The sequence below is a fragment of the Halichoeres trimaculatus genome, unplaced genomic scaffold (genome assembly GCF_033239565.1).
Source record: "Halichoeres trimaculatus isolate MK-OKI-2021-1 unplaced genomic scaffold, fHalTri1.1 fHalTri1_scaffold_5, whole genome shotgun sequence".
Classification (NCBI taxonomy): domain Eukaryota; kingdom Metazoa; phylum Chordata; class Actinopteri; order Labriformes; family Labridae; genus Halichoeres; species Halichoeres trimaculatus.
Genome location: NW_027437183.1, coordinates 17533547 through 17549910, shown reverse-complemented (window position 1 = coordinate 17549910; position 16364 = coordinate 17533547). Strand labels below are relative to the sequence as shown.

Here is a 16364-nt window from a genome sequence, read left to right as displayed (position 1 = left end):
GAAAAACTTTAGGATTGAATTTTGTTTCCCCAGAAATCAGAAGGTGTCAAGCAGACAGTCTTTTAAAAATTAAGACGTCTTGGTGCCTTATACAAGCAATGTGTGCATCAGAACAGATACATATGGAAGTGAAGTTCCAGATGTACAACAGGAAACAATAGTCCACAGCTGTGCAGTGGGATTTGCAGCAGTGCAGGGGTCATTGTAGTGTCGGTCTTGGATGGTTTTGAAACGTTCGTGCACATATGTGCAGTGGGTGATGATGACGATCAAACACAAGACCTTCTACCCCCTTGAGGTCCTGCAGCAGTTGTAGTGGGCTGAAGGCCAGGCCAGTCATGCCACGCTCTCCTCAATCTCCTCATTCATTTTGTGACACTCGCTGCCCCCCACTGACCCTTATTTGCATTCCATGCATGCCCGCCCAGTCCGGGTCTCAGCCTGGCACATTGGGTGCGTGAGGGCAGAGGCACGCCCTGCCTAACAAAAGCAACAGTGTCACGCAGTGATGTGACGTGTGGGATGAAAAGCACAGATCCAAGACATAGAGGCCATGGTGAGGAGAGAGAAATCCCACTTACTGTAATGTGTGAGGCTGTGAGCAGTTTGTGACACATATTGCTGCATCCTGGTTAGCAGAGCCAAATGGACTTGGTGATGAATGTTCATTTTGTCTCCAAACATTTGATGTGCTGCACACAAGCTTTTATTTAGAAAACAAAAACACCACTTGTACTCTGTATAAACCAAAGTCCTGCAGTTTTAATACCGAGCTCTTTCAATGTGCATGTCAGAAAAAGTGCCGAGTAAAATTAATATTTCATTAGAGCCGTTTCATTCATGCACAGTGTTCTTCCCCTGAGTCTGGGCTGTGCAAGTTGCTCATTTTGTTTGAACAATTGTCTAATTCATGCTCACTATACAATGTGGTATGTACACATTCCTCCTAATGTAATAAACATTTCAAACAATACGGACACAGCAGACTTGATCAAGTGGAACAATTAGAGCCTTTGTGCTCTGGCTTTCTGTATTTGTTCTATTTAGGTTTTCCACCCCTCCGGTCACCCTGCAGCTCCGACTCCACTGTCTACACTCAATAGCCCTCTGTATGGAGACAGAGTTGTGACTATACAGTCCCTCTCCCCTCCTCTGAGCACTTGGGGACAAATGCACGTCCCCTGACAGAGCTTCTGTTGTCACAGGTGGCTGAATTAGCCTCCCAGCAGGGCTTTTACAGCGTGATTACTTTTGGATCTGAAAGTTGAGGGGGGAGGAGACGGGTAGTGTGAGGCATCAGGTGTGCCTGTGGAGAGAAAGAGGAGAAGAAAGAGAGCAACTAGATGACTGAGCTCACCAGCACTGGACATGCGATAAGGGGGAGAGTGAGGCGGTGTATAACAGGATGCTCATGTTAAGATCAGACATTAAAGGTGCAGGAGGGAGACTGACTTGTTTTAGTCATCAAGAGCTGGATGCGAAAGAAGAAGATGCTGTGGGACCAGAATTGCTTTCACTAGTATCTCCCTGGATTTGTGCATGAGGGTAGGAACATATTCTTCATTCAGTAGATAAAATGTGTTGCTTTGAAAAAAAAAAAAATTAGCATTTTGAAAAAATGTGTAATGTCATCAGTTACATGACAAACAATGCATTTATTGCACTAAATTCACTTATTTTAACTCAATAGAACTGCTTTTCTGCAAAGCTTTGTCCAGGGATATCTCTTATTTCTCTTATACCTGAGTGGTAAAGTAAACCTCTCTTTGATTTGATGTACAGAGTATGCTTTTATTTGACTGTAACATTGCCTGTTTGCCATTTTTTGCTGGAAACACAGGCATGCAGGGATATATAACCATCTAGAGAAAAGTACTTCCTTTCATAAGTGCTAGTTATCGGGATAATGCAAGCAGCTTAAAATCTCTGTTTCCAGGCTGAACTGTTCCACCTGAACTAGCTACATCCTCAAATGTCTCCCAACAGGGCAGCTTCTGATTGCAGAGAGAAAGCTCCCTCTCATGCCTCCATAATAGCCCCTTCATGGGTTCAGACAAAGAGCAGAAACAGCCCTTTTAGCTGTGTTTGGAGAGCTAGGCTGCAATGATAAGACTCCATACCTCATATGTATATATGTAGTCTGGCCCTCATGAATGCTTAAAATAACCCTCTTGCTATTACCTGGGGCTGGACTAAATCCAAATATCAATAATGAATGACACAATGGGCAACAAGACACTAAAGTTAGTGCAGTAAAGTGGCTATCGTGATTAAATTGATGCATTAATTTATTATAGCTGTGTTTAATCTTAAAAAACAAGTTCACTGACAGGTATCATCACATCAGTCTATATACAGCACATACCGTCTAAGATCCAATAGTTTTATTCTCACATAGAATCACTGTTTCACACAGTTCTGCCATGCTTTCAACAGCTGCTTACAATATTTGCATATTGGAGGCAACAATATAACAGATTTATTCAGCACTTAAACTCAAACTAGAGCTTATTATTGTCCCAGTAGTGATGTCTGTTAACTTGGTCTTTAGAGGTGTAGGAATAACTGCATCTTGCTGTCAGCTGAATGTCTTTGTGTCACACTCAGACAATAAGAAAAATTAGAGTTGCCTTGTGAAAGCTTCCAGACCCAGACATTCATCTGTAATCTGTCTTATTTGTATTACTTTGAGGAAATACCTGATGATGAATTGATTTTTTTTTTGTCATGACTATTTTTGTCCTCCTGTATTTTGTTCTCATGACCGATCTGATTTATTGTGTGCTTTTATAACTAGCTCCAATTCCAGCATCCATACTACAACAGCTGAAACAACAGTCACAAAGACATTTACAGCAGAATGAGAGCTTATAGTTTTGCTTTTCACATTATTCATTGTTTCCTTTATGGGAAATTTTAAAGGCAGGGCTTTAAAGTTTGATGTCCCTTTTACAATTTATTTAATTTTTAACTTTGGAGATGATCTGAGATTTTTTTTTTACTTGTGTTTTTAAGAAATGAGAAAACTTAATTTTAATTGGGGTTTCACTGCTTTAAATTCCAGTTGATGAGTGTCACTCTATTACCTGTGCAGCTGAGTCAGCAGGTAGCTTGTTTAACGTCAGTCTGCAGGGGGGGAACACAAGATCACTTTCCACAGGGCTGCATTATTTATTTCATGGGGCAGCTGAGGAACACACAGGTAGTTATTTCCTGCCTCAGGTGAGTCATCTCATAGCTCACTATACAATTTTAACTACAGCCTGTGTTTATGGTTGTCATGAAGTGAGCAGCCAAGAGAAATGAGTACCCTTAATTATGGTCTGTGACACTGAGTGCTGTCCTCTAGAAATTACAGCATCTGGAGCTGCCAGTAAATTGTTTTTCAAAACAAATTTTGCCCATGCAGTATTTCACAAACACAAAACTATATTTGAACCCTAACCCAATTTTCAAAGTCATCATGTAACTGTCAACCTTACAGCAATACTTACCATAATCAACATAAAGTTACACAGAAATATCAGCATTCAATATTAAAATCAACATGTGGTTATGTTGTCTATAATATTTTCAACTTTTGCACTGAATTGCTTTATATCACTAAGTTGTGAATGTCAGTTTATTCCCTTCAACAGAATCCAGAGAGCAGAGATGGTAATCTGTAGAGTCACTTTATACTCCAATAAATCTCCACGCACTAGAGTAAATAAATTATCCAAGTATCAACGATCAACTGGTATCACAAAGTTGACCTCTAACTACAGGTGGGAGAAATCTAGACACTATTAAATTTCACATGACAAGAGGGAGTGTTGTGTTTATTTCAATTTTTAGACTGTTCCTCCCATAGTTTAATAGAGATACATGATTGACATTTCAAAATATGTGTAATTTATTCCAGCCTGGTGTTTCTCAAAGTCCTCGTTTCAGCACATCTTTTAAGAACCTTCCACCAAGCATTTCCCAACCCGGCGTAATCTAAGCCTTTTAACTGCTGCCATAGATAAGAAAGCTGTTTTTCTCTTTTAGAAAATGACGTTCGTCAAATTTTGTTGGTGCCATAATTAGAGCAAACGTCATATTGATCATGCTTACCTGACCTTGTATTTGGAAACTTTGCCAACACTAACTAAAGACTTTCAACATTTTAAAATAAAATTTGCTTTTAAAACCTGAAAAAAACAGCAGAACACTTCTTTAAATATAGAGTCATTAAAACACTCATCTTGGTAATTTTGTGTTTTGAAGGTTATCCTTGATCCTGCAAGACCATGGCTGGTAAGAAAGGGAGGCAGTGGAGGTCCATGTGCAAAGGCCTGGTCCTTGGTACCCTTCTGACCAGCTGCATGATCCTGCTGTACTGCTTCTCCACCCCACAGATCCACATCAGCCAGCCTGAGTAAGACCCAACACCGGCTTATTATTATTTGAGGAGTGAATTTATTGTTCTGGAGTTAGGAGTTATAAAAAACTGTTATTGTTGAGGAAGGAATGCCAAATTAATGACTTTGCTATATATTTTTTCCTTGTTATCCTCTCTAGTGTTCCAGTTCCCTATTCCTGTGCCCACCGTTCAACCCAGTTTAACTCAAAACCAACCACCAACATGTCCCAACAAACCTCTGGTCAGAGCTGCTCCCCCAAAGTGGATATCATGTTCATGAAGACCCACAAAACAGCCAGCAGCACCTTTCTCAACATCCTTTTCCGCTTTGGAGAGAAGCACCGACTCAAATTTGCCTTCCCTAACAGCAGAAATGACTTCTTCTATCCGTCTGTTTTTCAGCGCTCTCAGGTCAAAGACTACAGACCTGGACTGTGCTTCAATATTATCTGTAATCACATGCGATTTAATGCAAGTGAACTGGCCAAGCTGCTACCTCTAGACACCTCATACATCACCATCCTCAGAGACCCTGCTGAGCTCTTTGAGTCATCCTTCCACTATTTTGGTCGAGTGGTGCCTTTTACCTGGAAGATACCAGGTGATGACAAGCTGACTGAGTTTTTACGAGACCCAGATTATTACTTTGATAAAGAGGGCTTCAACTCTTTCTACCTCAAGAACTTGCTATTCTTTGATTTTGGACAGGACAACACTTTGGAGCTGGATGACCCACGTGTAGAAGAGGGAATCAAGTTTATCACTGAGCGTTTTCAGCTGGTCATGTTAGTGGAATACTTTGAGGAATCTCTCATCCTGCTCAAAGACGCCCTCTGCTGGGAGATGGATGACTTACTCTTCTTTAAGCTCAATGCCCGTAAAGGCTCCACTGTGTCCAAACTGACTCCCGAGCTGAGGGCCAAGGCTCTGCAGTGGAACGCTATTGACTGGAAGCTCTACCAGCATCTCAACCAGACATTTTGGAGGAAAGTAGATAAATATGGATGGCAGAGGATGGCTGAGGATGTGGCAGAGCTCAAGAGAAGGAACACAGAGATGGCATCCATCTGCATTGAGGGAGGTCAGGCTGTGGAAGCCGGCAACATTCATGAGTCAGCCATGCAACCGTGGCAGCCCATAGGAGAGAAGTCCATCATGGGATACAACCTGAAGAAGAACGTGGACAAGGCGCATCGGAAGCTATGCCGCAAGATGTTGACACCAGAACTTCAGTATTTATCAGAGCTTGGGGTCAACCTGTGGATCACCAAACTGTGGGGCCATGTACGAGACATAATTAACTGGTGAATAGACCTGTGAGAGCAAGGGGCCAATTCAAGTCTAAAAACTGTAGAAGAAGAAGAAGAATCTGTGTGGCTGATGGCGGGAAAGGCCACATTTCAATCTTATACCTGTCTTGTTTTGTTAGGTAAACTTGTCTGCACTTCTTATGGATATGCACTGTAATGTTCCTAAATGGTGCTAAAGAAAAGATATTCAACAAATACACAATCGACAAATAATAAACCAGTTAACAATAAACAGTTGTATTTAAGCCCTATGCTGACATGCGCACGTTTCATTTACTCTGTTCTCCCCTGATGATGAGTCATTGTCATTTGTTTAATTTCATCTTTGGGCTTAAAGTTTAAGGATTATTATTGTATCTTCAGAGTTGCAAGATCCAAGAACAAACTGAAGAAGGCTTAATTTATCTTAATTGATTAGGCAATGGCAGTTTAGTCTCTGTGTGAGACCAACTTTTTGTTTTGTTGTTTTTTTTGTTCTGTCTCAAAATAATAAAATAAACTGGCGCAGAATAGGTAGATCTGCATCCCGAGATAGCAAGAAAACAAATGAAATCAAAAAACTGTAAAAAAAAAAAAAAATGTTGCCAATGAGATTTCAAGAAAATAACTGTTAGTGACTCACCATCACAGAATTATGAATATATGTCCACTTCAGACCACTATAAAGACAACGCCTAATATTGTTTTCCACTCTTATGAGTCTGTTTTCAAAAATTAAAATACGAAACTCATTGAAACCCCATCTTTTTGTGAATTATGAAGTGTAGGACTAATTATATGAGACTACTAATGAAATAAAGACAAAAGAATCACCTTTGCCAAAACTCTGAAGTTGTTTAAAGACATGAAAGAAAAGGAGACTCTTAGATGTTTGTCTTCTTAAGGTGAAACACAGATATGAAGGTGCAGAGTGTAAGTATTAGACCCCATCTCAATGTTAATAGGGAAAAAAAATAGCCACAATTGAATACACTTCTGATGCAGATTTCTCTGCTGACAGAATTTTTCACCTGTCATAGCAAAGGAGGTGTATGTGCAACTAATTGCAATAATGAATCGAATGGCTGCTAAACTGCAATGTCATTGTTGAATGTATAGAATATCTCTGTATCTGCAGTCTCATGTCAAAAAACCTGTCCTAAAATATATCTGATAATGTCTATGCAAAGAAATCAGAGAACCTTCAGTTCAGCACTATGCAATCAATTTTGGAAGAATTATCATTAATATGTTTTCCTTATAGCAACTTCTACTCTAAATGGCATTCTTGATTGTTTAGATATTCTGTCATAAAACATTACATTTTCAATTCTCTTGGGGATTTGTGTTTGAGGCAGCATATTAAAGTAGTGGTAAAATAGTAAGCCTTAAAGTCAGCTTATTAAAAGGTGCTACTGAATATTAGTATAAAATGTTTGATGTTAACACTAAACGTGGGCAAAGTTTAAAATTGTGAGGTAAACTAGAAGAAAACTCAAAACAACTTTGCTGAAGTGGGCCTTAAAGAGACAGTAGCTGAATGAAGTGTTCCAGATGGACAGGCTAAAGCAAACATTTTAAAAAAAATGTAAATCATATGAAGCTACAACAGTGTTATCAGAGAAAGCCTAGAAATTTAACCTCTCTTTGAGATTAAAGAAAAAAAAAAAGTACCAAGACAATGACCTATGGAGTGAAACAACACTAGTATCAGTTGGCAAATTAGGGTTTTTACTGGTAATGTATACTTGGTTATTTCTTTGGTCCAACCCCTGTATATCTATTTGCTCTGCATTTCTATGCTTTTAATAATTAATGATTCTGGATTTCTTGATATGATCAAGTGCTTCTTTTTTTCTGTAACTTAGTGTTTCTATCCTTCAACCCCCCCCCCCCCCCCCCCCCCCCCTCAAGATGTGATAATCTTGTGATCTTCAAAATAAAGCAAAAGTTACATGTTATTTTATGCATTTGTTTTTCTTTATGTGTGGCTATACATATATTTTCTTCCAGCCAGTTCAAATCCAGCTCTATAGTATTTGATGTAGTTTCCTATGTACACACATTTAAAAGTTAACTTACTTAAGTTTGTCTGACTGACTTGTACTTGATAGGAAAATTCACATGACATGATAAGGATAACTCATAAGGGGAACATGTAGACATCTTATCTTACATATTTTGATCCAGAGTTATAAAAAAATTACATTATATTATATTATATTATATTATATTATATTATATTATATTATATTATATTATATTATATTAATTTAAGCTATTTAATTTTTTTTTTTTTTTTTTGCTCAAATCGTTCAATAAATACCAAATATTGAATAGTCTTTTTCATTATTTCAACCCTTTAAATGTCCATTTGGGTACATGGTGTCACTGTTATAATTCTGAAAAAATAAGATAAGATTGGTAATAAAATTGATTATGATACATTGTAATTTTTTTTTTTTTCAGCATTTGATTCTTAATTTACTTCCACTTTAGGACACGTCTTGAAAGTAAAAAACACTGTTTCCTCAATCCACTAGGTGGCAGTTATACAATATGTCTGGATACCAACAGCGAGTTGAAAATTCGACGAAGAAAAAGAAGAACAAGCCGGAAGCAGTCGGGGGCGTGGTTGGCCCTAATGTTTTCATTTTCTTATTTATAATATCTGTAGCAAATATAGAGTTATCTCTTGCCTTGTAATTTAACCACATAGCAAATTGTATACGTTGGTCCCGTAGTTGGATCATTTCCCCAGCTTTTCCTTACCTATGTACTATATTCCCATCCATTTTGGTTCGTTTATTAATGTCTTGCTCTTGTTGATAGAAAGTTATGACTCAGTGAAAGATAAAACAACTTGTACGCGTTAATTTTTGCACTTTAAAATGATTGTTTTCACTAACGCCCCGCCCCTTACATGACGCGATACTGCCTGTATCTATGACAGCGTTCTTTTGCTAGTTTAGTTTTGGGCTAATAGCCCGTTTTGAAACTCTTCATCCTGTTTTTAGAACCAGTTAACCGGACGAAACATACCCTGTAGTATAACGTTACCAGTCGTTTAGAGTGAATTCTTTTTCTTTTTTCTTTTTGTCGTTTTGCAGCAAAACAGTGGCCCGAAGCTGACTAGTTAGCTGGCCAGAGCGAGCTATGAGGCTACTGATAGTTTTTTGTTACGCTATGAGCAACTCTTAGTCGGGAGACCATAATCCTCTAACTAACTTAATCAAAGCGGATTTTGGTTTTATTCAGACTGGAGATACCAGGAACAGACAGTTAAATTAGTCGTGGGTCAGACAGCTCCTTCATGGGAGGTGTTGCATGTACGATGGCGTGACCTGTGGATGTTCCTCCATATGAGTGGCCCTGATGAGTGATTCAGCTGGATGAGTTTGCAACAATGTCCTGTAAATCAACCAAAGTAGCTCCTAGTGTTGATTTCGACCACAGTTGCTCCGACAGCGTGGAATATTTGACGCTTAATTTTGGCCCTTTTGAGACTGTCCATCGATGGAGAAGACTCCCTCCGTGTGATGAATTTGTTGGTGCAAGGTAACATGAAGGCAAACGACCAGATGCAGATTTGTAAGATTAAATCCATTGTCTATTACTTGCTCTGAACTTACTTTTATGTGTTCAGGCGCAGCAAGCATACTGTTGTTGCATACAGGGATGCCATTTATGTGTTTGGGGGAGACAATGGGTGAGTAGTATCGATCGAAAACGATTCCCATAGTTGTTTTTTTTATCCACCACATCATATGCGATTATACTTCCTGTTTCCTTTTAGGAAGAACATGTTGAATGACCTACTACGCTTTGACGTGAAGGACTGCTCATGGTGTCGGTAGGACTGCAGCAATGTATCTGAAATGACAACAAAAATTAAATATGGGCTGAGCAATATGATTTATTTTGTGTCCCTTTCACTCCAGAGCCTTCACCACTGGAACTCCACCTGCTCCCAGATATCACCATTCAGCTGTTGTGTATGGCAGCAGCATGTTTGTTTTTGGTAAATATTTAAAGCTTTTATTTATCTCGATCAAATGTAGTTGGTGCCACAGTTTGGTTGTGCAATGTTTGTCTTGACTTTTCCTCAGGTGGCTACACTGGAGACATCTACTCAAACTCTAACCTGAAAAACAAAAACGATCTGTTTGAATACAAGTTTGCAACAGGACAGTGGACTGAATGGAAAGTGGAGGGGAGGTAATGTGTGTTTTAAAGATTCTTGAGTAAATGTATTTTATTATGTTTTGTAATAAAGACAATTTATGATTAAAATAATTGGAAAATTAGGAGGTTAATTGAGTTTTTTTTTTCATCAAATACCATTTTAGAGTTTCACTGCCTAAACTGTTGCATTAGATCAAAATGTTGTCTCTTAAATGGAAACATAAATTGTTAAATTTCTTGGTACATTCTTTGTAAAATTCCTGTTTTAAAACTGAAAAATAGACTACAAGTGAAATAACAAAATCTTGCCCTGCTGTCATTGCCCTGTTTCAGCTTGCCTGTGGCCAGGTCTGCACATGGGGCCACAGTATACAGCGATAAACTGTGGATATTTGCTGGCTATGATGGCAATGCCAGGTTTGTTTTGTTACTTCTATCCATCTGTCGGCCTGTCTTTATGTAAAGCTGACATTACTTTTTACTTTTTTGCATGTAATACTGACTAATATGTTGTCCATGTGTAGGCTGAATGACATGTGGACCATCAGTCTGCAAGACAGAGAACATGCGTGTTGGGAGGAGGCAAGTAAAACTGATTTCACTACACAACAACAAAAGAAGCATGTAGTCCTGAAATCACACTGTTTTCTGAGAGTATAAACATCTGTCTCTGCATTTCTTTCAAATAGATCGACCAGAGTGGTGAGATTCCTCCATCTTGCTGTAACTTTCCTGTGGCTGTATGCAGGGACAAGATGTTTGTGTTCTCTGGCCAGAGTGGAGCCAAGATCACTAACAACCTCTTCCAGTTTGAGTTCAAGGGCCACATGTGAGCACATTCCTTGCTTTTGTCCATGACTCAGGTCACTGGGTCATTTTTTAACTGCCAATGTTGGATAAAGCATTGTTTGCTCATTCATATCTCTTAATTTCTCAGGTGGACACGCATACCAACTGAACACTTGCTGCGGGGCTCCCCTCCACCTCCTCAGAGACGCTATGGCCACACAATGGTTGCCTTTGACCGCCACCTGTATGTATTTGGAGGTGCTGCAGACAACACACTGCCCAACGAGCTGCACTGCTATGATGTGGATTCTCAGACCTGGGAGGTGATCCACCCCAGCATGGACAGCGAGGTAGAGACATAATGTACTAAACCTTTGTCAGTGACTTCACAGATCACAAATGCGTGTCATTACCAGGCAGATTTACACCAGTTCATGCAAAAACTTGTACCTCCTTAATTGTAAACGATGAATGCCCTCTGTCTCTTCCTCTTCAGATGCCAAGTGGGAGACTCTTCCATGCTGCTGCTGTTATTCAGGATGCCATGTACATCTTTGGAGGAACTGTCGACAACAATGTGCGCAGTGGGGAGATGTACAGATTTCAGGTAAACTTCCAATCAATCCACTGGTTGTATCATTTGGATACCTCACTAAAGCCTTTTGCTGACAACTTTTGTTGCAATAATTATGTGCCTCTTAAAACCATTATGTTCTTTTTGCAGTTCTCATGCTACCCAAAGTGTACTCTCCATGAAGACTATGGTAAACTGTGGGAGAACCGTCAGTTCTGTGATGTGGAGTTTATTCTGGGTGAGGTGAGTATTTTTTATCTTTATAGGATACTTGGAGGCTAAGCAATAAAAGAAGCAGGTAAAAACTTTAAGGTCACTTACAGTTTCTTCAGCAAAACACATTTTTTATCTTGTTGTTTTCAGAGGGAGGAGAGGGTCTTGGGACATATTGCCATAGTGACTGCAAGATGTCAGTGGCTGCGTAAGAAAATCCTGCAGGCTCGGGATAGGCAGCGACAGGTGAGAGCAAGGATACACACCATCAGCCCTGAGACAAAAGAAGAACATCAGAGTTGTCAGAAAACATGACACATGTACCAAATGAGTTAATCCAGCTATGTAAGAACACACTTTTAATGTACCACAAATATCACAATTGTACTCCCAGTATCAGCACCCAGCATTTCTCAAGATTTAGAAATGTGAACTCACTACTATCTTAAAAAGGTTGTGCTGTTTCCTTTTTCGTCTGCATTTACTATCATCCTTAGTTTTTAGGATACTTTTATACTCTACATTCATATTAAATACCTGTGTGATAGATGTAACGGTGCAAGGTGACTGCCATGTAGTAACCTTAGATTGAATGGAAAGTAAAGCATTTGAGGGTTACACGATCTTCTGTCTTTGCGTGCAGAAAACTAAACAAGAGAGCAGTGAAGAAAGTGACGATGGAGCAGCTGGAGGCCAGAGGGATATCCCAGCAGGCCACAGGCCATCGGGCACGCAGCCGATGCTAGAGGTAGCCATTAGGGAGGCAGAGGCCCAGCCTTTTGAAGTCCTAATGCAGTTCCTCTACACAGACAAGATCCAGTACCCACGCAGAGGTAATCTTCTGTTTATCTTCCTTTGACTGTTGGAGCAACTGAGAAATTCAAGACCAGATGCTTAGATATATTTGCTATTTCTTGTATTATCTTTGTTTTTGAATTGTTTGAGAAGATCAGAGTAACTGCGCCTCTAATTTTTCCTTCTGATGTATGGTGCTGCTGTAGTTAAGCATGCATGCTGGAATATAGAATCGGATTTTAGCAAGGCAAGAAGCGACAGATCTTATAATTGTAACTTTTACATTGTGAGGCAAAGTCAAGTTTTTTTTTTGTTTTGACTTGATAATGACTAAAGAAATGGTTGTTTCTTTTTATATCCGTTGATATTTTTTAGATAAATCCTCAGGTGCATTTTATAATATTTTTGCCTTGTTTTCATTCTTGGATTACATGACAAGCAGTTTTTTTTAGGAAGCAGGAGTCAGATACCTCACATTGGGGCTGATGATGAACTGTTCTATTGATGTCTCTACAGGTCATGTGCAGGATGTTCTTCTTATCATGGATGTTTACAAGCTTGCACTTAGTTTTAAGCTGTCCCGCCTGGAGCAGCTGTGTGTACAGTACATCGAGGCGTCTGTTGACCTGCAGAATGTTCTTAGTGTTTGTGAAAATGCCAACAAGCTGCAACTGGACCAGCTAAAGGTAAATCTGGATAACTGAACACCTGATCCACTTCTAACTTTTACTGCCCCCTTGTGGTTGAAGATATCACAGCCTATTTCCTCTTCCTACCAGGAGATGTGCATTAAATTATATCTTACTTTGTAAAAGAGAGAGAGGAGAAATGAAAGTGTACTCCAGCATTCATTAAAAAAAATATTATCTGCAGGAACACTGCCTTAACTTTGTGGTGAAGGAGTCCCACTTCAACCAGGTGATCATGACCAAGGAGTTTGAGCATCTTTCTACCCCGCTGATTGTGGAGATAGTGCGAAGGAAGCAGCAGCCTCCTCCCAGGTTGTACTCAGACTTGCCTGTGGACATCGGGACCTCTCTGGTCCAGGACATGAAGGCTTACCTGGAGGGGGGCGGCCTAGAGTTCTGTGACATTATTCTGCTGTTAGATGGACACCCACGACCTGCTCACAAAGCCATATTGGCAGCCCGTTCCAGGTAAAGACGTCAGGTTTTGTCATGTGCTTTGCTCAAACAGTAGCCAGAACAACCTCTTTGACTCGGCACTTTTGATTTTTATGTTTTGGTAGTAAGCTCAAATTTCCTCTCATGAAAGCAACTTAAAGACACTGTGGATCATTTCAAATATACAGATGTATAGATCTTAATGATGCCTCTGTTTTTCCTCATTAGTTACTTTGAGGCAATGTTTCGCTCCTTCATGCCCGAGGACGGTCAGGTTAATATCTCTATTGGTGAGATGGTTCCAAGTAAGCAGGCTTTTGAGTCCATGCTGCGTTACATCTACTATGGTGACGTCAACATGCCTCCAGAAGATTCTCTGTATCCTTCTCAAAGTCACACTTGTTTTATTTATCTATCAGGACTTTTTTCTAAAGAACATTCAAAACATTTTAAAAACTAATCCATCCATGGAAGAAAACATAATAAGGCATTAGATCTTTCAATGAAGCGAAAAGATGAGATGGGGACAGTAAAAGTCCAGAGCAGGATGTATGGATTTTTTTTTACTTTGGGAATTTCTTCAATAGCACATAAGATACTTTTAAAATAGCAAAGTGTAGCCTTTGAACGTATAATTTCATGTCATTTCTGAAAATATGTAACTACTCTGCTGTGTGTACTTTTTCTTGTGCAAGTCAAAACTTGACAAAATGTTCAACAAAAACAAAGTAACACTGTTACTAAGCTGTATGATCATGTTTTTATGGGACCTCTTCAGAGGGAAAGCGTTTTCCCTCCTTGACCTATGACACACAGCTATCTGTTTGCTGCACCGTACTACTACGGCTTTTCAAACAACAGGCTGCAGGCTTACTGTAAGCAGAATCTGGAGATGAACGTCACTGTGGAGAATGTCTTGCAGGTATTTATATTTTTGCTCAGAGGGGAGGGATGACCTGATTTGACTATGCTGTCCTGTACTTGAATTTTTTTTCAACGCTCAGGTTTCACTTCATGTTGTCAATGTGTCCCTCCTTCAGATCCTGGAGGCAGCTGATAAGACTCAGGCTCTGGACATGAAGAAGCACTGCCTACACATTATTGTTCACCAGTTTATCAAGGTGGGTGGGCTTGTATTTGGAGCTCTGGGGGTCTGCTGCCCACTCACTGCAGCTGAGCTAACCCTGTAGACCCATCTTCTTTGCGGGACACTGACACCTTTTGGCCTCAGAGAGAATCATCCTCCATCTTCTTAGTAGAGAAGAAAGTGTTTACAACCAGGCCGGCTGTACAAGCACTCCATCATGCAGAGCAGAGGGCCAAAGTGCTGCTCTGATTATTGTTTGTTATTCAAAGGAACAGCTAAGACATCAATTCTCACCCTCTGTCAGTATTTTGGTTCAGCTTCTTTTTATTTCTCTTAAGTTTTCATGCATGTGCGATAAACTGCTGCTTATTCCTCATTTGACTCAAACTCACTGTCCTATCTTCATTTAAGGCTCATTGTTTTTCTTTTTTTGCTCTCCTCCCTTCCCAAAGGTATCCAAGCTCCCCAACCTGCGGTCTCTCAGCCAGCTGCTGCTGTTGGACATCATTGAGTCTCTAGCTACACACATATCAGACAAACAGTGTGCTGAGATGGGCTCGGACATTTAGGACGATGACACACCCCGCCTCCTCTTTTTTTTTTTTTTTTTTTTTTCCTCCTTTCACAAAAGCCATACAACTTAACTGTTTCTTCTTAGTCATTCCCTCCTCTTAAAGAGTCCATTGCTATAACTGTTGATTGATGCTTTTTTTTTTAATACATACGATATCAGATTGTCCTCTCGCTCTATTTTAAAGCAGGATGAAATCAGTGAAGAAACCAGTTTCTTTCTCAGTTAAAACTGAAATAGTTCAATAAATCCCTTTTTATTTGTAGTTTATGTATACACGTTTTATCCAACACAATGAAATATCTTAAAGGTTTAACAAGGCCATTGTTGGCACTCTATCATGTTTCTGTGTATGCAGTGGGCTCTGATAATTCATTAAGACACTGTAAAAGTGTTGCCCTCAGCTTATTATGTATTCAATTGCTCATACATATGACAGTAAACTATAAAATGGGTTTTTGTCTAAAACTGTATTCATCTCTTGTATCATGCTAAGATCTGACACATTGAATAAGCCTGAAGTGAATGTTGTATGGAATAAAAGTTATTTTATTTAAGTAAAATAAATGTATGTTAATCTTTTTGCTATTTGTTTTCCTCACTGTTATTAAAGCAAATCACATTTTTAATATATAAAATATTCTTTACTAACAGACAGGCTATATGTATCCTAATGTGGAGCAATGTCTATTTAGTAATATCAATATGCTGTAATTGAATATTTACCCTTTATGTGTTTAAAGCCTTAATAAATCTCATACCAAACCAGTCATGTTTTTCTAAGTTTCTGAGTCTTAACATGCTCACAGATCCAGAGGAGGCTGATACACACACTCATTTAACTTTAAGGCTCCAGTGTGCCCATGTACCTCTGTTCTGAGTGCCTTTGAGTCACCCTGTAATCAAAGTTAGAATTTTAAACTAAGCTGCATAAAAGATTTATCCAAGAGAAAGTAACTCTTTTTTTCTCATTTTTCCAATCACAATGAAGGGCCAACATATTTTAACTTACATACTGGCATAGTTGTAAAAAATGTAACAGGTGCTTTCTTTACAGTAAAGCCATTGTAACATATGCACAATGAAAAAAAATGAAGGTCAATCCCTGACCTTTCATTAAATTAGTCGTGTTCTTCAGGGGGTTTCAGTTTCCACAGATCTGAGGGTGATAAGCTCTGACAATGCTCCTTCCTTTGAGGGGGCAAATTCCTGGAGCTTATGCAAGGTTTGCACATGCGAGGATATATATTTACCCAAGAAAACAAGCATTCTAACAATTCATGTAGCTAATTATAATGTGCAAATTGCAATCTCCTACAACCCTTAAACCCTTATTTTTCTAACCCCTTA

At 39.2% G+C, this 16364-nt stretch overlaps 2 protein-coding genes across 2 annotated transcripts; both read left to right on the top strand.

Annotated features, from left to right (window-relative positions):
- Positions 1-110: 110 nt before the first annotated feature.
- gal3st1a (galactose-3-O-sulfotransferase 1a) lies at positions 111-7564 on the top strand. The gene is made up of 3 exons (XM_074670149.1): positions 111-1545; positions 4252-4402; positions 4546-7564. Exons 2-3 carry the CDS (start codon positions 4275-4277, stop codon positions 5693-5695), a joined length of 1278 nt encoding a protein of 425 aa, XP_074526250.1. The 5' UTR covers positions 111-1545; positions 4252-4274; the 3' UTR covers positions 5696-7564.
- Positions 7565-8362: 798 nt separating this feature from the next.
- On the top strand, positions 8363-15714 carry lztr1 (leucine zipper like post translational regulator 1). Its single transcript, XM_074671253.1, has 19 exons — positions 8363-9234; positions 9323-9385; positions 9473-9529; positions 9618-9697; positions 9786-9894; positions 10195-10278; positions 10386-10443; positions 10551-10690; positions 10799-11000; positions 11147-11257; positions 11375-11467; positions 11588-11683; positions 12081-12270; positions 12749-12918; positions 13106-13389; positions 13585-13734; positions 14173-14278; positions 14397-14477; positions 14896-15714. The coding sequence occupies exons 1-19, from the start codon at positions 9083-9085 to the stop codon at positions 15010-15012; spliced, it is 2343 nt and encodes a 780-aa protein (XP_074527354.1). The 5' UTR covers positions 8363-9082; the 3' UTR covers positions 15013-15714.
- Positions 15715-16364: the final 650 nt, after the last annotated feature.